The sequence below is a fragment of the Varroa destructor genome, unplaced genomic scaffold (genome assembly GCF_002443255.2).
Source record: "Varroa destructor unplaced genomic scaffold, Vdes_3.0 BEIS01000007.1, whole genome shotgun sequence".
Classification (NCBI taxonomy): Eukaryota; Metazoa; Arthropoda; class Arachnida; order Mesostigmata; family Varroidae; genus Varroa; species Varroa destructor.
In genome coordinates, this window is record NW_019211460.1 from 24,449,097 (window position 1) to 24,471,186 (window position 22,090).

At 43.0% G+C, this 22,090-nt stretch overlaps 1 protein-coding gene across 3 annotated transcripts in view; it reads right to left on the bottom strand.

Annotated features, from left to right (window-relative positions):
* LOC111254148 (uncharacterized) overlaps positions 1 to 16,285 on the bottom strand; it is a 129,069-nt gene extending 112,784 nt beyond the window's left edge. For 2 of the 3 annotated variants that reach the window (XM_086974035.1, XM_086974036.1), the window contains exons 1-3: positions 12,408 to 16,285; positions 10,353 to 10,457; positions 9,721 to 10,077 (exon numbers count right to left, since the gene is read on the bottom strand). In XM_086974035.1, coding sequence (XP_086830161.1) covers positions 9,721 to 9,898 — 178 coding nt within the window. In that variant the 5' untranslated portion in view covers positions 9,899 to 10,077; positions 10,353 to 10,457; positions 12,408 to 16,285. Of the gene's footprint in view, positions 1 to 7,585; positions 9,533 to 9,720; positions 10,078 to 10,352; positions 10,458 to 12,407 lie in introns of those variants that run through there. The other variant, XR_015316381.1, reaches the window with a different exon arrangement.
* Positions 16,286 to 22,090: the final 5,805 nt, after the last annotated feature.

A 22,090-nucleotide genomic window follows, 5' to 3' on the forward strand; every position in this document is an offset into this window, starting at 1 on the left:
AAGGAAAGAGGAGCTTTTTTTAAACTCGATCATGCTTTAGTTCGCGCACCTACTTTGAACAATAGATAGTCCTTACTCGACATTTCGAATGCGAGACATTGTTTTTGTCATGAAAAATGTATTGTTTTGTTCTAGAGGGAACTAGCTTTATTCTTGTTTCGAAGATAGCAAATAAACATGTACCCATTATGACAAAGGGTCCGTCTAAGTGGGTCCGATTTGTACTATCCTGCGCTGTGTATGTGTATTATTATATGTGTGCATAGGTACAACTAAGAGGTCGACAAATTTAGAGCAGCCAGATCCGGTGGACACTTCCAGCAGGGGTGCCTGCGTGTATGTGGAAAGCAGTGTTGGCAAGGATAGCTGACGATGACAGGGCGCAAGGAGTGAAAACGTGGGGACGCGTGTGGTGTGGCGTGCCGTTAGTATCAGCAACAGTAGCCGCGGCAGTTATCTTATCAGCATTGCATAACGCAAGATGCTATTCCAACGCCTTACAGTTAAGCCTACTTTGCTAGGCTAGACAGCTTACTGCCACCAGCTGCTACCCGCCCGTAGACATTGCATGCGGAGACGAGACAGGTTAGGTGCCCGTTACTAACCTGCCTCGCATATCAACCCGCAGTTAGTCTCTAAAGAAACCTGGTTGTCAGTATTTGCAGCATCAAGAAGCTCCCACCTGTCTGCCCTCTTGGCTGCCCGTGTGCTTCTTCATGGCTGCATATGCCCCTTTGGCGTGCGTGCGTCGGCTCGTGATGTTCGGTAGTAGGTAAGTACGAAGGGACTGTTTGACGCCTGTGTCCCATCTTTCCGTCCTCACTTTCTTCCTCGCTGCTACAACGGCAGCGATGCCAGCCGCGTCCTTCAGACAATGATGGCGGCGCCCGAGGGGATGCGAGGCGCCCTTCTCGTCCAACGCAATTAGTGATCGCGCTTTCCCCTCTGACGCTTACATCTTCCTCGTAGGCATCTATTTCTCTTAAGTACTTTCATGCAATTTAGCTTGAACCTTTCGCAATCTTGCTCGTTTCCTCAAAGCTCATAGTGGCTTCCGGTCTCCAGTCCCATCTTTCCAAACTTTACAAATTCCTAGGTCATCCTGCGCCAGTACCTGTACTACGACAGCTACCACCACTAAAAGCGTCGTGAATTTGAATGTCATCATCGACTTGGATATTCCTTTAAACACCCCTAGGCGTAGTGCGTTATCTATTTTCCTTTCATATGCTAGTTGTAAACGGCTTACATTCCTCGTTGGCAGTTATGCATCCATACTTTGTATGTACTTTGGAAACGTCAAGCTGCTAGCTAGGCCGTATAACTTTAGATTGTCGATAGCGCATCGAGTCGACAAGCGCGGCTTGCTAGCCGAAATTCAACAGGAGTTCCACGGGAGAGAAGCTGGTCTAGAGGGGGAAAGCAGAACGAAGTATTCCGGGGGCAGGGAATCTGTCGGCAACTTGCGCGTGCACTAGGCTGAATCTTCGATCCGAGGTCATCCGCCGTAGATTCGCATGGTCAGTTGGCGGATATAAGCTGGCCGAAGCGATGATCTAAATTAGACGTGCCTTTGCTGAGTCGCCGCTACCTCGATGTCCGTATCAGAAATCGCAAGTCGACGCGCACTCAAAATGTGCCCGACGCACGCCAGCCGGTGATACCTGCCCTTCGAACAGGCTCCAATTTAGTGGAAGGGGAGGGTAATATGGCAGAAAAGCAGGGGAAAACAGGGCCAGACGACCTGCGCGCCCGAATCTGCGCCGGGGACATTCGACAGCGTCATCAACTAAGACTCTAAGACCTCGTACGGAGACGGCCGAGACTCTCCCTTTTGGCGCATGGGCTAACTTGAGAACACTTTCTCGAAGAGTGCGCGCTAAGTCTGCTAGCATGAGAAGGTCCTGAGGAGAGCGACCGAGCACCAGATAACCTATGACCCTATGCGATCGGCCGTCGACCGGCCGCATCGACGGTAATCGCCTGATCAGGTTCGATCGTGGTTATGTGGTCTGCAATTCTCTGAGCGGAGATGAAACTTTCAGGTACAAAAACAGCACTACTGGGGTTACTGCCTGATACGTAGGCTTGTTTAGCACTAGCAGCAGCTGGTGAAGCCTTGAAATTCTTCAAAATGATTGAAGTGAACTAGCGTTTGCAGCTTTTTTAACGTCGAATATAAGTAGGCCATTCTAACGAAAGAAGAAAAACACTACTTTGCTTTTTGTATACTCGTTCATTAATTATGTACATACAAGTACTTATCCCTACATACCTTGTGTAGGCGACAAATGCAATATTTATAATTTTCACGAATTCTATAAAGGCCTGCCAAACGCAGTTTGCTGAGATTACCTTCACTTTTAGAATCAATCAAGTTGACACGTTGGGCATAAAGCTGTTATAATGTAAGGTTGTCATGCCTAGGTTTTTCCTTATTATTACTATAGCACGACAAACGTAAGGGATTTAATGAAGCTGTCGTATACGAAAAATGCGATCCTTAGTTGGTCTCACTGCTGCTTCATCTCACGGCAGTCCTTGAACGTGTGAAGTTACTATTTAGTCTTGTTAGGGAACGGGACAGAATTGATTGTATGGATAGTTAACAGGCTCTCCTAAACATGTCCAACTACCTAAATAGTTCTATCTTGCAGTTTTCGTAAGAGATTTTATATAGCAAAAAAAAATATGCAAACACGCCTGCGTGTAACTTTGAATTTCTAATTATCTGACCCGATGATGTTTAGCTAGATAGGCCAAGCTGCTCAATGCTGTCCCTTTTTCCATTATCCCGCCGTTAAGTTCTGTAAAAGCGAAATATGTGTATTACTTTTTTAATTCACTTCTGCCTTAAAATGCGCCACAACTTTAGACGTTGGAGTCTTTCTGGGCCATATCAAAGCGCTGTCTCCTGATTCAAACTTGCAACTTACGTAAAACCCGTTTGTGATATCAGCTTTGCTACAGCCGCGGCCATTAATGGGACAAACTAATCTACTGGTTTCGGTAACTTGAATTAGATTTTTCAAGTTATATTATTGGATCAGTTTGAGCTACTCAAGCAAAACGAAATCATCTGACTAAATCAACTAGATTCGAGAGTATCAATTCCGTCTTGCCATAGTTTGAAATATAAATGGCAACATTTTAAAACTATTTTTTATATGTACAAGAATGTTGATGTTACTTTTAATTTGATACATTTCCTACCCATTTCTCGTACTCCGGACCTTACACTGATCACTTGGGCTAAAAGCTAATACGAATAAAACATGTAATACAAGTTTTAGTATTAAAGTTTATTTAAAGAGAAAGTTTATAAAAACTTTCTCACTGAAATGGTCACGTTTAAACGGGATATGCAATGTCACAAGCTTGCTTGTGGGCAAATCCTAAAAATAAAAAATATGGCTCAAATTAGACGTCCCAACCGTCATTTTTTACTATTATATTTAATTTTATTTTTTATAGATAAATTTTTTTAGATAAATAAAAACTGCTATACATGAAGTCAACGTGCATGAGAAGCTGCACTTTGAACGTTCCGGTATCTCCAACTTGAAAATCACTTTAACTGACCAAAATTATCAATCTTAATAATCCATATTGCCCAGGCGTATTAAAGAAATCCAACTCGTGCAATCCATATTGGTGTAGTAAAGGGTATTCAGGTATGCCTGTAAACGACTTCACATGTGCCCACATTATTTCTGAATTTACCCTTAAACATTTAATGTAGTTATGATAAATTAAAACATTAAGAACTAATATACTTTTGGATTTTTCTAATTTTGTTGCAATGGCCTCAAGCAGTACGCGCTCACCTCGTTTCATCCGAATTCGTACAAACGAAGAAAGATAAGAATCAAGATTTACTCGCGTATCAGTGTATGCACAACTACATACGCTACTAGACAGACACTATTTAAATACCTTCATCTGAAATCCGCAGTATTTAACTTCGATATCTACGTTAGTCACGAACTGACTTCATTTACCGTCATTGCCGAAGCCAGCGTTGTAACACCATTAGTACCGTGTGTAAGTTGAGTAAATGAATCAATCATTGTGCATTTATAGAATAACTTTCAACCTATTTTTTTTATTGTACAACGTTGAAAGCTAGTGGATGAAAACGCTTTTTCGGAAGATTTCGAAGTTGTTCCTGTGACTTGAAACCAGGCTACACAGAAAAGCGTCAATACGACCCCAAACAGTTGAAACAGTTAGCAGAATGACGTTGGCGATATTTTTCCCCCGGGACGACAGACTTTACAAAAAATTGGACAACAACTAACAATGAACATCCGACCTCATCTAGCGTCGTGATTCTGCCACGCAATACACACGCACGTATCACTAGACACATAATTGTGCTCATAGTAAGATTTACTAGGATATATTTAGGGGTTAAGTGAGACCTAACACAACCTATCGATGCCTTCCAGCCTCTGCATATAGATACAATAGCAAATCAGTGAGAATATTTGTTGAAGTGTAACTTAAGAAGTCAGTTAATGTAAGGATGATATTACGACTGATCTGATTTGTAGTCAAAATGCCAAAAATGATTAATTAAATACGGTCAAAAAACTCAATAAGCAATTCAGCCATGACCATATTTAGTGTCGTGCGTCAATGGCCTAGGCTTCACGATGTTCGTAGCTAGACACACGTTTCTTGTATCAGGCGAAATTAAGCTGTTATCACATCAAATAAAGCGGCTTCTATACATATAGTAACTATGTGCATTTCCTAGGTTGTCTTTCGGTTAAACCGAAGTATCGAGAGCTAATAATAAAAGTGCAACGAAATTCCGTTTTTTTTTTTTCGACTTTTTTTTACCGGGATGCTTATGTAACGAAAAGTGCAGCTCTTACCCTTGATAGGCATGTGGGTATACACACTGCCTAAGAGATCCTTTACTATACTTTGAAACGATTTATCTTTTATGATATGCTTGATGCTAGCAGGCCCTTCCTGTACAACGGGACGCTTAATTGCTTTCCTCGTCGCTATTGTTAGAAGGTTGCTGCTTACTGGACAGGACGATACAACGTTTACGGTGCGGGACGCTGCCAAGACTGTACTTACTAAACAAAGACGATTTCCTTAATTGCTTAGCACAGTATTCGTCGAAGATACCGCTACGGAAAGATTCGCTCGTCGCGATGATTTTATTGTGAAAATTTAGTGGCTTTGCCATCATAAAATAGTTAAAAAAGTTAGTCTACTGTATAAAAATACAAATACATATTTTTGGACAGATTCAATATATTAAAAAATTAACAATAATTGAGATTTTCTCGTACACCCATTGTAAGAAGTCGGTAGAAAAATCTGTATGCCTGTCTCTGGGATTCTTTCTCTCTTGCTATACATATGTATATATGAGCTCGAGAGGAAACCAGTTTCCCGATTTTTCCCGGTGTCTTTTACTCTACGACGCCACACCAACTAGAACCTGCCAATTCTCAGGAGACAGATCTATAATCAGCAGACGGTTCGTCGGGGACCGACGAACAAAAGTAAATTTAGCCAGCGATGAACGGTTGGAACGCGATGGGGAAGCATCGTAAGAGAGAACATGGCTAAGGTAGAGTCGGATGCGATGGGGTAGCAGTGGTCCCAATAACGCTGGTCGCTCAGACGCTTACCCTCCCGTGGCTATATTCATTCGACACTTCTTGCAACCAACGAAGAAGCCGGCCAGATGCGTCCCTTCTCGGCCCGTGAGGCTGCCGCCGCAGCTCTGTTTATGCCGAATCTCGTGTGGAGGCAGCCTCTTTTTTGATGGAGCGAGGGGACGGCTGCTGAAAGTGGCTGTAAAGAGGGGTGAAACCGGCGAACGAGCAGTGGTAGCTCAGTGACGAAAAGCGGTCTGCAGGCGGAGCATACCGACGAGGTTTCACATCCCTTTTCCAAATCACGATATGAGATGCGATAGGGAAGAATAGGTGCATTTGTATCCGTATGCCGGTGCACACTGGGTGTATATATAATACGTCCGGTCTAGGAGGTGCCTGCGTTAGGACGATGCGGGTGGCGGGAGGAGAGAGTTGGAATATCGGTGAGTTCGCATTGAGCTAAGTTGAGCGCGTTCGCTCGTGCAATCTGCTCCATTCCTTGCTCAGCAACACACTAAAGAAGTGGTCGTGCACAAAACAAACGGGAATCCTTCCAGTCTTTCTTATACCCTTCAGTAGCAGCTGAAAATCCCCTAAACTTCACCGCCCTTTTGAGTAGTAGTGGTAACACCCACCCGTTGTACCAACTCACTTTCCCCGCAGCCTAATGGGGTCTTTACATTCAGCGTTGCTGCATATTCCGTGAACACTGTCCGCTTTATCGTAGGCACTAAAATGCAAGAACACTCGAATGTGTGTCGAGGTCGACTACATCAAATACGATATCGCTTGGCTTGCCATACCCGCCTTTGCTTTGACTTGCGGCCTAGCTACTTGCTTGCTCGCCTACCTATTTGGCTGTCTGCCCGCTTTCTAGCTCTCCGGCGTATTGCATACAAAAAATATCGCTCCAAGTAGGCAATTCGTGTCTTCACTTTTCTCCGACTACTTCTATTTTTCCTAGCCCATGAGCAGGAACGGCTAGTTCACCTATGTCTTGCCTTGCCAGCTCCTTGGCCAGCGAGCTGGTCAAATCGCGCCGCTTCTCTTCACCGCCCCCTTGCTGTTGCTCTCTGCTCCGCATTTCTTTTCTGCTTAGTTGTCTTGCCTTGCCTAGGTAGGCGTGTTGCAAAGCGGTCTGTCCTCTGGGACCCTTCAGAACGATAGGCTATGGCCTGAGGACAGCACGGGCTTCCATCAGATGCACGGGTCGGCTCCAGCTTGCCATCATGCGCTCTCTATGACAGAAGGGTACTCACAATAAAGTGAGCAGGCGCGTTACGTTTTCCCTTCCTTGAGGCCTAGTGTAGAACTATGCCGCACCGTTTGCTGCGTCATCGCCATGAGGAAAGTGGATATGTTATAGAAAAAAGAAGTCTCGCAGCAGCAAGAAGGGAACAAAGCAGTGATATAACTGAACCAAGATGGTCGACCCGATTTGACTGAGACCTTCAAACTAACATCACTTCACTCTCCCTAAAATAGTAAAGCCAGCCTTCATAGGCCAGCAGACGACAGCGTACCACCTGACAAAGGCTCTGCAGTACACGCAACAGTCTGCGTACACAATAAACTTATTGCATTCTTCTTAACCGTACGATTTTTCCTACTATTACTATCTTCCGAGAGCAATATGCGAATATTTTCACCTCTGTCAGGGCCGTGTACTTTTATCGTCAGAAATGATTTTACCTAAAGCGCAACAGGGAACTGTTTGCAGCCGCTTCTGAAGGAAACCAATAGTACTAACTGGCTTTACTAACAATCCCATAGCCTTCGTAAGTGCTTCGCTTCCTATGTATCCCTGCGATAGTTGAACTAGGCCTATTACGTTTCTAACTTCATTTGCATCGCTTTGTTCTACACCATAATTAAGGCTAAAAGCCTCACCTTTCTAACTCGATTCCCGTCTTAACATGCATAATTCAACTACGAAAGGAACAAAACGTTACAGATATAAATGTTTACGATGTTCGCTTTTATTTATCATTATACTTCTATTACGTCCAAGTGTCCCAGTTAGCAAGCTGTTACGCGGTTCTTGAAAATTTACCCAATAATTGCTTAGCATACATATTGTTAATGTTATCATTCGTTTTTATCTATTTGATATATTTAAATTGACCGATACTCTTTGCTTTTGTCTGATGTATCTCTACCGATGTTACCCCCGTTTCGTAACCATAATTCGTTAAGGTCTGAGGTAACTTCTGGCAAATATATTATTGCCTATGAAATACTACATAACTTATTGAACTGAAGGTTCGATACCTTATGGTTAAACTTAAAGAGTCATGCCATAAAACGCTTTCTGCGCCCATCGTCTTTATACCTTAGTACCTTATACATTGCATTATACGCAGAAAACGATATCAAGAGTTGATTAGCTTGATCGTTTTGTGTCTCGACTTAGTTTTTTGCTACCAGATACCAGCAGCCCACCTCTGTCATGACTATGTCACTATCCTCTCTAAAGCTCTCGTATTATACGCAGCATCTTACCTACGGGAAGAGCTAAGGTGGCTTTGTGGGTGCTTGGATAAGTTCGATGCAGTGAGATGATGTTGGTTTTCGTATATTGACAATATTATAGTTCGCATTGGGGATCTCGTAAGGCACTATACAGAGGTGACTGCCTCTAAGTACTAAACGGTCTGTAAATTAGGCCAATTCAAATTCTATTTAGTGTAATAGTAGTCTGTAATTAAGTAAGTAATTCATCGCTTAGTTTGTTCTTCTACTTAATCTCATTTTAGGTTCATATAGGTCGACAAGTAGTTTAGATTCATTCCGGCCATCTGCAGATTAATGTTCTGCTATTAATTGGTTTACTACAGCCATAAGGGACAGCCTCGTATAATCATGGCTAGCAAGAGGAACAGGTTAACCCAATAATGATGAGTCAGGAAAAAGCAGATGAACGTGTCTCGTAGACAAATCGATCACCTAGAAAATCTGCTGGCTCGATCGGCAAACGCTTAGCCGGAATCAAACACACTGGTCGATAGCTCACGACAAATAGTATAATTTGACAGTTAAATATATCACATCTTAGTACGGAAGCTCACCACACGGTGTTGTTCTTCTGTAAAGTCCAAGCTTTTAAACACAAAACCACACATCGAAGCTCATCGATGCAACCGCTGCCACATCGAAGTTTCGATGTGGCAGCGGTTGCATCTTGTTATGTATTATTAAGTTGAATAATCTTAGAGCGAAATTTACATGCCGATTGTGTATGCGTACATGAGTTAAGTAGCAAACCCAAAAATTTGCTTTAGTTCTAGTTTCGGTTTTCAACAAATCTTAGAGGTAACTTTATAACATGTTAGATCTTTAACATCACAAACAACGATTTTTAATGAAATTTTATATATATATATATATATATATATATATATATATATATATATGTGTGTTACGCTTTTAGGAAATGTCGAGAAACTATATCGAAGTTACTTAGGTTTAACCTAGGGTTTAACTTAGGTTTAATAGGGAAAACCTTATTCGATAGTTCTTCCTAGAGGGATTCTATGCTACAAACCCGTTGCACAATAGAAACGTTTCAGGTCGTTTTGTCACTCTAGCGCGTAATGATAGAATGATCTTTATTAATGCTTAACATTATAATAATCAGATATTAACACGCCAATATACACGTGTTGAAATAGAGCGTTCGGTAGAATAGTTGTATAAGGAGTAGACTTGTTTGTCTACTGGTAAATATCGTATTAACTCACTGTGAGATACTATCAGTATCGAGCAGTATGGTGTAATTTCAACAACCTGTCGTTCCATTGCCACTGTGTATGCAGTCCTAAATTTATCCCAGTACCGCCGCGGGCAGTAGGGATTACGCTAAGCTCCGTTGTTGCTTGCTGTTGTAAGTGCCACGCTAACGCCTGTTTCAGAGGGGGCTTTGAGTAGTGACGGAGCAACCGTAGAATTTCATCTTTTTTTTACGTGCCGGAAATTGTACGTAATGGTCAAATTTGACAAAGATCTTAGTTATCGTTGTGATAAAATTATAATAGAACCGAAAATTCCGCTCTCATGTTATTTAAAATAAACAGTTCTGTAAAAGACTGACCGGCTAAGATGTATGTCCTTTGTATTTGAGCATTTAACGTTAGCATCCTCGAAGGTCCAATACTTCTTGGAACGAATCGCCCTTCAATTTCCTTTGACCCTACGTCTTCGGCAACTCCTTGACCGATCTTTTCCCAAGCGTCGCAAATATCCGCAGTTGACGCTGTGCTAATTAACATCCACTAAGCTGAGAGACACATAGAGTGGTCCAGGTTCAAAACTTCGCCTAAACACGCTTCATGCCGCAAGGAACCACTTGTTTGAAGCAATGCTCAACGGCAGTATTGGACGCAAAACTGGAAAGATTTCTGAGAAATCACACGACATCCCATTGTGTGCCAGTATGCTGAATGTAGGCCTGTATCACGCAGAGGTAACAAAATAAAATGTTTGCACATTGTCAATGTAAAAAAAAAAAGGTGAAAGCTTAAGAGAGTTTGACACAGCCCTATAGACGACTGAAGCAAAATTACTCCAACCCGCGTAGTTATTTTGTAATAAACGAACTTCTTTTTTTGGGAGGAGCATATGTATAAACTCTTTCGGGTGACTTAGAAGAAACGAAAGGTGTGCTAAAGCCATCCTGGTGGACGCTATTTGTTCACGTTTTTCGTATCCAACTGCCGTTGCTACCTTGTTCATCTTCGGGTGTAGGATGCCCCATCCATCGTTCCGGAGAGCCTCGGAACCCATGTCTAGCCTCATGCCCTTTCGGCTTCAACGTAATGTACACTATCACTGCACACAAGAAACAATATTTTGCCTTTAGCTTTTTCTTATGCCACATGCGTTAAAGCTGTAAGTGGGTCGGCGAAACATACCATGACATCGATAGCTGTGAAAAAAAAGGCAAGTAATATTGGCATACTAAGAGATGAACTTAAAGTAAGGAGGATCTGATTACCCTGCTGATTTGGCCTCCGGAGTTTTCTTTCATACTGGTCAGGGACTATTACGTTTTGGCATTATTTTTTAGTATTACTATTATCATTATTATTTTTGTCGTAGTACAAAAAGAATATCAACTACTACCTATCCCCAACCTGCGTGCGCTGTAGATCTGCTACAAGTACTTTTCCTCCTCTATTTCTTTATCGTGTTCGTCCTCTAGTGAATATATTTTAGACAGCCTTTCTGCTCAAATCCTTTAAGCTGCCTCCGTACCTGAAAATACCGAGTCGACCACCAAGGAGCTGACGCGCGGGTCGGATTTCGCAAAAGGTCATATGAAATTCAAATTTTGTACTCCTGCCGTATCTGCAAGGGCAGATCTCCTATTTGAGCTATTTAGGTTTCGCAATTCGGTACGCCTGCTGGCTGGCTGACTGACTGGACGAAAGTGTCCCCGTAAAAGGAATAGGTAAAATGGGAGCAAATTCTGCGAAGGACTCCCCTGTTGGGGCAAAATCTGTGATGAGGCTTAAAGAAACGAAGTATCCAGGTGACGTGTGGTCGAAATAGGGTTTCTTCGAGCAAACTTGCGGCCCTCAGAAGCAGAACGTTACGAGCAAAGCCTTTGATGAGACATGGCCAAAGGTAATAAATAGGAAAAAAATACACGTTTCAAAGCTATCTGTTTTTGCGAGTTAAGTTTTATAAAAATCGCTACACCGTCGTATTCCTGGTGACGGTGCCCGTAGCCATTCAAAAGCTCTCTGGTAGAGTACAGTAAAAAAGGATTAGGAAAGATAACACATTCCAGTGAGAGTTTATTCAGTACTATCCCAACGGCTTTGATGAACTTTGGAGTATGGTTCAGAATAGAGAGGGCTACCAACTAATGAAAAACAAGGAAAATATCTAAGGGGGGCAAAACGCATCGCGCGTAGAACGAATTCGAGTACAAACCTATTTTTGTTCAACATGGATTCTAATTTGTGAATTTGTAAAGTAAGTGTATATTGATCTATCTGAAAGGTGACGCAAATTATAGAAAGAGAAACGCAAAGGTATTGCATAATGTGGATCAACGTTCTTTAATACTAAACTTTAAGGTGCTACAGGCGTTCCCAGTGGAAAATAATAAAGATCCCACGTCTGTTGTGATGGTGACTTGTTTAAGCTGGTGGTTATTCTGTGAATATCAGTCATCGAGCTCTGTGTAACTTTTCTGCTACCCACACCTTCAATTAATAATTTTTGTTCCTTGATTATATCTTATTTAATTAAGTATATTCTAGAAATCGACTTTAGGTTTACGTCTTTCTATTTGTACTCCCATTATTTTAGCTTAACAAAGACTTTTCTTTATTTTGCATACAGACTTAATTGTCCTTGGCTAAAAACGAGCTAAAATCATCGTAGTATTGCAGTGAGCTGAATAAGCAAAACTGCCTTAGTTATCAGACCTTATCTAAAAGTACTAGCTGACACCACCTAGTTAAGTATAATTATATGTACTATTCCAAGCAGTACCAAATAGAGTCGACATTACTTCATGTTTAATAAAAGTTACCTCGTTATTATAGGAAAAAGTTAGCTTTGATCCAGTGCTTTAAGCCACGCATTGATTGAAACATGGATCTGATGACATCGTATACCTTGAGGTTGCCATATTTTATAGCTACAAGCAAATCGATACATGAATTTGACCGACACGTTTTTCGCTTTTCTTTGTAATACCTCATCCTCAATGATAAAATGAACTTCGTATATTTATCTGACCTACCTAGAGACCAGCGGACTCACCAAGCAAGGGCTGTCAGCAGAATGAGTCAGGTAAAAGCATTTACCGTCTGGTAGGTTGCTAGGTAACCAGCACGGCACGTGTGACACGCAATAGCTGCCCATCTAACCAGTCAACCGACTCCGCATCCACGAAAAACTTTGCACTAGCCTCCACAGCCCCAGCAGTTATCCACATGCTTTCTACTTTTCCTGAATACGAGCATGTTCTACCGCGATTCTTTCATCTCTTACTCTCGTTGCTCTTAGAGTGGTTCCGGCTGGTTTGCACTGGTTGTTACCAATCAGCGTCGTTGCCGCCTTCTATGCCCATATACATTGCCAACTAGCTCTTTTTTCTTCATTGCCACCTCGGCTGTGACGGCAGCAGTGATGGTGGAGGTTTTGCTGGAAGCCGCGTTTCTTCTTTATTCTGCTGTTGCTGCTTTTGCCGTTTCCATTACTTCTTTTGCGTGGTTTGCATCACCGCACAACTTACTCGTTCGGCTTTCGCCGATGCAGCTGGCAGTCTTGCAAGTTTGTTTGCAAGACTGCTAGTTACCTTATAGAAGTGGCAGCAGTAGTCGATTTAGTCTCCGTCCTCTTACGAAGAGGCTGTCTTGCCTATGAGCCCCTAGCGACAGAGTGCTGCGCTGCCACCGTTGCTTCGGTGTCTTTGGGTTGCTAAGACCGCTGGGCTGGAAGAGCGGGCAAAGGAGAGGAAACTAAAGATTCGACTCTCTGCGGTAGGGTATGCTGGTAAGAGGTAAATATAAAGAGAGATAAGAAAAAACGCGGAGGGCCGCGTTGCTTAAAAAGGTGATATCCACTCGGTACAAAAGCGTCCCCATCCGCTTTTGCATTCGAACTTCCCCTTCTGTTCTGCACTCACTTTCTGCATTTCCCACTGCGGACTCCCAAAAGGAGCCGAAATCGCGCAACGGCCTCTTCGCTCTAAGTTGCCCTATCGCATCCAGGATCCCTCCTGTCTGATTACTACTACTACTACTATGACCATCTCTTTTCTGCCTATCTCTAGCCGCCGCCCAAAAGCCCGTAAAGAAAGGCCGAAAATGCCGTTTGGCTGCGAACTTGGAGACTATGCTAACGGACAAAGACATCCAACATCCAGACGACTAGCTGCTACGACTGTTGCTGCTGTTCCGTTTTGCCCCAGCCTCCAACCCTAGTACTCCTTTTCCCATAGTCACCCTTCACGTGTATTTCAAAGCCCCGCATTTCCTGGTTGTTCGTCCTTTGCTCCACCGCCCTCCTTCGGCTTATTCCCATCCAGCCAATGAGCGTTATTAGACAGAGAATGTTGGTGAGAGCGGCAATGACTCAAGGAGAAGCTATTGGTGCAGTAGACGATGACAAGCAGGAGAATAACAGTGACGATGGCAACCGCGAAGCTAAGTGACTCCTTCGAGTGCTAGTTCTATACGCTGCGGTGCCGCGCTTTCTGTGTGTACTACAGGAACACGATGCCAAACACCGCGTGTCTCTCCTTCGCCGTTTCCCTAGATGTGTTTGTCTATCGTTTGGACGCGAGTTTTGCGCAGAGGAAGTTTGTACGAGCGTTCGACCGGGTTTGGGGGGATTGTGACGTTGTGGGAGTAGTAATAGAAGCAACGATCGTGGTGGTGAGTGGGAAGTAACGCGCTGCTGTTCGAAGCACAAAGTGAGCTAGCGAACCGACGACGGCCACTGCAGAAGTGATGGCAGCTCAACAGACGACCAAGAGAGAGGCTCTCTGTGCCGAGATAGGAATGGCAGGGACATCGGGGTCGAAAAAATCTGCCTACCAATCGGTCGGTTGTTTGGTGAGGTACGAAATAACGGGGGCCAACTAACTACGAGCTAGCCCAGGGTTAACAGGGTTGACTGAGATGGTGAGAAGAGGCAGTAGGATGAGTGCCACTTACCGCAAGTTAATTAGCTTTGAGGGTTTCTTCCCCAGCAGAACGTTTGTCACCGCCACCGCTACCCCCTTCTGGCGTACCCTGGTCCATGAGGATAACAAAGCCTCTCAAAAGGTCGCCGTCGTTCTCCCGTCGAGTGGGCTCCGCTTCTAAGCGACTCCCACTGTCGCCACCACTAGCACGGGCAGCACCCGCCGACGGAGTTGACGGCCATATAAATGACTGTTACGACAACCGCTACTACTGTTACTTGCTCGACTTTTCTAAACACTGCCAATCGCAACGACAGCTGAGCCTAATACTACTAGCGCCGCTGCCAGTGCCCACCGCTGTTGTGACACGACGCGCCCGGTCACCACTACCCCACCCCCCACCCCCCTCCACGCCAACCGCTCGTTCGTTCGTCCATCCATTCGTGCGTCCCTGTCTGTTTCAAGCTGTTCCATCTTCACGTTCGTCCTCGCCAGTTCGCTTGTCTCGCGGCTCCCTACCACTTGCGCACTCACATTCCGGCTCAATTTAAAGACTGCCTACCGCCTGCTGCACTATGTTGGACCAGAAGCAAATGTCGCACTTGTACAAAAACATCTGCAGAGAAGTACTTCGATTCCATTGCTCTATTGGAAGCCTCGAGCTCATTGAGGGAACGAGTCAGTTGATAGAGCCCTGTTCTTTGGCGTTTCACTACTCCATACAGGACCGAACAGCTCGGACCAAGTGCTTAGTGACGAGTAGCATATGGCGGAACAATGTAGTAAATTTCCTGCATTACTACCACTGCGTACAGATTCAATCAACAATAGAGACAAACCAATTTGGCCTTGCCGTCTGGTCAAATGGTAAAAAAAGAATGAGTGCTTAGAATCTAACTAGCATGGCTGGCCAGGCTGCAAACCTCTGAATCAGTGGCCCGAGCAGATGATGAACAGAGAGAATGGGAATTTTCTTTCTGGTATTAGCTCACTGAGAAAAAGTGCTCGCTATGCATTAAGTGGCCATGATACGATTGTAGAAATATTGTTTAAAATAATGCACCTTGAAAAGGCAAATAAATCTATTTCTATACTTATAGTCGCCATATTGAATTGACGACGGAACGTGACTTAGGAACGAAAGATGTAAAGTTGCGTTCATACTCTTCTGGGCTTACCTACATGTTCATGCAACAGAGGAATTAGCAGGACTGGTGTCTTGTGCGTCATGCAGAGGGCATGAGCGCTTAGCATATACTGGCTTTCTTTTATTCCTGGAGTACACCGTTATATGCATTCACAGCTAATAGATAATCATGGAAGTTCTAACGAATATGGTAATACTGTATGAACCAACTGTACGCCATGTAATTCTCTGTCCCTAATTGCCTTGCCTTATTCCGCTGTTTGGCCGATCGTCTATTAGTTTCGTTGGTTTGTTTCGATTGTTTTTATCCTCCGTGCCCAACTACTACTTTAGGCTTTTCCAAGAAAAATTCAACTTACATATCTGGCCTGGCTGATACGCAAACATCTAAACCGTTCCCTAATTAGAACGAGACAGCGCCTCAACCATAGCAACATTAGAAAAGGGAGTAGTTGATATAGATACATCTACGAGTTAATATTCTGTTGACTATCATTTAGCCCCTGGCCGATGCGAAGTCAGATGAAATAAAATGTCATCAGATTTGGCCAGTTGAGGGGAAGTGGTCCTAAAAATAGGCCTGTACGGATAATACCCACACATAGATGACGTTGAAACGGATGTACGACATGCTCTAGTCCATTTAACCCTTCGCGGATTGTGTTCTGTCTAGATATGCAATATATCAGCCAACCGGACTAAAAATAACTTGAGAACTGTTTTTAGGTAAACGAAGCGTAATAATAAATAAAATAAAAAAATAAAGCACACAATCTAGTGAGATAAAATGTCATTTTCAAGTAATCTTTCGTTGAAATACTAGATATAAAGTAATAAAAATGCAACGATTTGCCGAATGAAACAACGTTGAGAACAGTGAAAGAACCTCATGGCATTAGCTTGCCGGAGGAAGGAATCCGTATTTCAATCTCTTAATAATCTCTCAGTTGCCTCTGAAGTTCTACTTAGTCCTAAACACCATGCCGAGCAGTATTTACCTTGGTCTTTATTTGATTGGTGTCTATCGCTAGTCGTATGCCCTCCATGCAGATGTCAATCATCCTCACTGAGCGTTTCCGAGTCTCAATTGCGTCACTTATGTAACACTTAATGTAATAGTCGATTCCTCGATTATTTATCTATGTGCGCTACTTATTTCTAACGGGGAATCCAGCTATCCATAATAGATTATGTATATAATCATAGACATGTATTACAGAGATCTCATTCATATTATACCTAAATCACATTATCGATGGGTTCGAATAACCGGGTCCGACCACAGCGCCATGTCGGCACTATCCTATATCAAGCATGGTCGGCCCACTCTGTTTTTTTTGAAAACAAATATTATAAAAACTAAAATGCATAGCTATCACTGCTATTATTATTTGATTTTAATACTGTTTGCGGGTTCGTACATAGTCTGGGCCGCCAAGACAGTTGATCAATGTTTTCGTACGCAGCGTGTCAGGGGTGCATGAATGGTGAATCGAAGAAAAGCGCCAGCCTGACCAGCACTAGGTGGCAATCGAAATCGCATTTTCACAGAGAGAGGCTAATTGCCCAAATGAAAGATGATGACGAATTTTTTTTATCGAGCCAGAACACCCGCTTTTTCCATAGATGTTAAGCGTATTAGTCAGTTTGTTGGAAGCTTTTTGAAGGCAGCTTTACGTACGTCTCCTCCGTAGTCGATATGCTAAATGATGAAAACTAGGGATACTGTAGTGCTGTAGACGAGTGACGATTGCCTGCATCCCGTGCTAGTAGCCATTGACTGATAAGTGCCATGCAGAGCTAGGTAATATCAAGCGCGTTATTTGAATCTAATGATTAGCTTAGCACTGTGGGAAACGTTCATCAATTGGCGATTTCGAATGTAACTGCTCTGCGTCCTGGATGAACGTTTCATCGTGGGTTAAGTTAGTAGGGAGCTTTGCTCCTAATGAATAACACCTAACTACCAGACAAGTTCTACGTAGAATGGCGGGCCACAACATGAACACGTGACGCGACCAGCTTGTTCCTTTTTGTCACAGACGCCCGAACCATGGAACGCCTATCACTTACAATAGGCACACCCGAATGGCAAAATTAATTATCTCATCTCGTACGACACTTCCACCAACTTCTGATCATATTTTGGCGATCGTAAAAAGTGCAATGTCAGTGTTTCATATAGTTAATAAGTTAGCCGAAATATAGTGCTGATAATATTAGGAAACGTTTGTGTTCTAAGAAAAGGAACACTTTTTGTCGTTCCCCACTGTTAGCTTTACAAGGCCGCCCGTAACAGCTAACGTCGTTTCGTCCAAATAATCAACAATATCAGAAATTCACCGAAAGAGGCATTAGGGTGAGGCATTTATTATGAGATAACTAAATCCGATTCTGGTGAAACGACTTGATAATTAGGGTAATCGGTTTCCGCCGTTTGTTTAGTCAGAAAGAACAAACGAAAGAAACGCATGTAGGGCTTCGATACATGTTTCAAGCTAGACTCTTAGAAAGTCCATTACTCAACTAAGTAAAAAAATTAATTAGCATACAATCAGGCATTTATTATGATGCATTGATTGTCAAACCTTTGGCTATGGCTTAAATTGTCTGAAACTGCTGTATTTCATATAGATTAGACTGGTACAAAGACTTCACTCACCGTACCGCTATAAGTTATAACATTACCGTTAATTATAATTAATTGCACACGTATAATTTACGTTGGTAATCCAGCATGCGAGATAGATCTAAACGTTTATCATGAACATATGAACCCGTATTGTTTCCAATTAAGAAACAGAGCTGTATACTACCATGTGGGTCTCACTTAATTTCTCAAGCAATAAACGATAAGCTGTTGAACGATTAGGCCTGCGTTCGGGAGTGTCCTAATTTACCGCATCCAGACTTCGAACGAGTGCACTCTCCACGATTTCTTACTCTCAGAATGCGCGTTCTCTATCAGTGTTTTCGAACTGGGATCGCCCGGTGACGTTAACGGTTTCTGCTTGGTGACGGCTGCTCTCAGATCCTTACCTTAGCTATCTGCTCCTCCTGTAACAGCTCATTTTCTTTTCTACGCTATGTACAAATGCAGTAACATACCTTCAAAAATCTAAGTAAAAGCTGAAGAAATTTTTAAAAAGTTATAAATAACGGGTTCCTTTCGAAACGATATGAAGGATTTTTCTTTTCGTCGTTCCCTCGACAACATCCATCCGGACCGTTGACAAAGTCTGTTACAGTCGACTGATCGAAAGCTCAGCCTGCATGCTTCATCATTTAAAACGGCCACTTTGTGGTATTGTTTACTAATCGTTACATAGGCACACAGAGATAGTATCCCATGCGAAGTTACCTACACACACGCTGGAAAAGCTACGATGAAGTTAGAAACGCTGCTCCGCACGCAAAATATTGACGTCAAAAGAAGAATTTTAAAACGATGGGTCGAGGGCATAAGTACATTATTGCAAATGCTAACGAAGACGACCTGACCCAGCAAGAGCCCGTAGAGTGTTGGACGATATTTGCAAAGTTCATCCTAGCGTGCAAAAGCCTTGTGCGTTCTCAGGGTCGAAAACGATAAAACGGATGGTGTTTAACTGCATTTAATCAGGCGAACAAATAAACTTTATTATTGGCTATTTGCTATTGAAGTAATAGTATGATACCTAAGTGACTTATTTTGCTATTTAAGTTGCTTATTTGTACAGGTCTAGTTTTAATATTAGTGTTAAAACTTTCACTTAGATATCTGGGTGAAACGATTTGACAACTGCTGCTTACTATCGTTATCATTCGACCTAAATATAAATAGGTATGGTAAAATCATCTAACGCTCGTGTCTAGACAGATTTCCTACACGACAAACGGAATGCAACAGGGCAACCTATGTCCGATCTCTTCCAACGGATCAATAATAGAATATCCTACGCCATACGATTATTTTTATGTTTAATCGGAACAGATCAGAGGAGAAAGGCTCCCAAATTACCAAACATTATCTATACAGCATAAAATCAGTAAGCAGTGTCTTGCATACTGCATTGGCGCGCGTACTTTTTTTTCAACTACTCTAAAATGAATATACCCTAAAATAAGAATAGCTCGCTACAACCTCGTATTAGAGCCTAAACCCATTTTCTGGTAAGTATTATTGATTTTCGACGCTGTTTGTAATCTTTTTGTCCTCATTTTAGAAATAAAATGTGCGAAGATTCATTCGGTCTTTCAATCTATGGCTTATCTTACAATTTCGATTGGGGTTGCATTTTTAGAGGCAGCAATGACTGGGTTTCTTTGCCAAGCTACCGAAAAACCCATTTAGATTTTTCGAAAATTCGAGAAGAGTATATCATTTATGCCGTTACTGCATTGCAAAAAGTGTTCTATAGTATCGCTGAAAAATGACTGGCATCGAGCAATAGGTACTGATCGAAGCAGCATGATACTGGTTGTAAGATTCTGTAGTAACTTCCGATTCATTTCTCTTGCGTCGTCTATCCACCGTTTTTGCTCGCATATATCTATATCCACGTCTGATATTCTGGCAGCAGCACTCGGACGAGAGGAGCAGATCGACAAACCTTATTAATTAATATTGCACGATGTTTACAATATTATGAGTAAATCAATCCGCCTTCTCTTCGTCTGACTGTCACAGAGCAGCAGCTGGGCAGTCATATGCTAGTGTCTGACCGGCCGAGCTGGGAGACGGAGGTCAAGCAATACCCTATTGCCAGCGCCCTCGAGGCTCATCCAACTACCACTGGCCTGGTGCGACATTCGGTGACAGTCATAGGGTCTATAGATAGCTATGAACAGAACCAGTTTGAGCTTCGCCATGGCCCAGCATGTTTCTTGGCCTTCGTTCATTCGTTGGTGTGCTGTCTCTATTCTTATAAACGGATGGTGCGTGTACGCCCAACCCAGTGCCTGCGTGCTTCCTACTGTCTCTTTTCCTTTTTATGTATATGAGTATGTCTATGTGAGTGCGCTTGTGGGGTCGCACGTCGAGTCACGTAGTCTCGCAATCTTCTCTGTATCTTTTCTGAATCTCTCGTATACTTTCCCGATCACCAATCCGCGTCTGCTCTTACCGCAACTGTTTTTTCTGCTCTAACCAGTATTGCGCTTGCCGTCACCGTCTTGGCCGTCCCATCCTTTCTTGGTTCCTCCCATTACGACCGATGACCGTTCTACGCGTTTCCGCCGGCGCTAGCCTCCGAGTTGCCTTCTTGTCTCAGGCCAGCCAGCGTCTGAAAAGCAGCAGCTCCTGATGGTCAGCCAGCTAGCTCGCTGGACGGGTTTAGTCTTGCTCTTTAGCCTTCCGTCCACTTTCCTTTTTTCTTCTTTTTTTTTCATATTATTTTTTTTGCCACTTTCTCCATTTCATATCATCTACGTACATTCTCCTTTCCCGCACGTTCTTCTCCCTCCGCTTTAAGCCCTACTGCCCTCCAGCTACTGCCGTGGTGGCCATTGCCAGCAAGCACCCTTACGGAAACACAGATGATAAGCATACACTCACACGCTCATGTGTATATGATGAGCAAATAGCATAGTTAAGTATGACACGTCTGGTCCAGCATGGAAACATGTTTGCCAATCTTCTAGTACGTATAAGCTACTGCTGCACCCGCGCGTGCTTCAGGGGGCCGGCAGTAGGGGTAACAAATAAAGCCAAGTGGTGTCCTTCTTGTGCGTTACTGCCTTTTTCACCGAGTCCTCTTCGTCTTTGCTGAGCAGTTGGCAAGCAGCTGCAGCAGAGTACGCTTCCTAACCCCTCTATACGTTACCGGCGTCGGCGACTTGTTTCAAATCTGAAGCAAGCCACCTTAGTCGCCGGCCGTCACCTACAACGCTTAGATCGCAACCGACGCATACGATATGAAAGCGTACCGTTGCATGGATTATTACACCTAACGTGGTCTTTTGATGTAACATATTTCATTCATGTCGACATAAATATCGCTTTATACTACCTCGGGGCTCAGTCGTGCACGGTGAAGGCGCCTGTTGAAGCTAGTATACGTTTGACATGAAGTCTGCATATCATGGGGCATTATTGAATATGGATCGAGCGACTAAGGCCATTCTATCTCTGTGTAACAACTGAGCGGATCACATATGTAGCAATTTTTTAAGCTTATGGATACCAAGACTTACACGTTTTAGCATCTACCTATTCTCACGCATGGTTCACATTACACGTAGAATACAGCAGAAACTATGTAACGTAACTTATTACTTCTGCGTGGAACTATACACAGGAATAAGTCCAAGTTTAAGTCTATGGCGGGGGTTCGTTGCATTGTTGAGCTGTTCCTGTTACGCCTATTCGTATATAAATATTAGTACTTTTGCTATTGTTAGATATCTGTAGTTTTACTTTTTCCCAACCGTGTTTCGTTTAGTCCACTGCATTACTTGATTTATTTGGTTATCTCGTTGAGCTGATCTCACACCTTGCTTTGTTTATGATCTCTGCGGCCTGTCACCGTTTGTTATTACATTTCCGTGCTCTCATCGCCAGTTTTTAGTGCTACCGCTAACTCTTTATCTTACTGAAATGATCCAACTCTCTTCTCCAGTATGATTGCTTGTTATCTCAGACTGAAGCTCTGAATATAGCTTTTACAATATTCGTACACAGTCTAA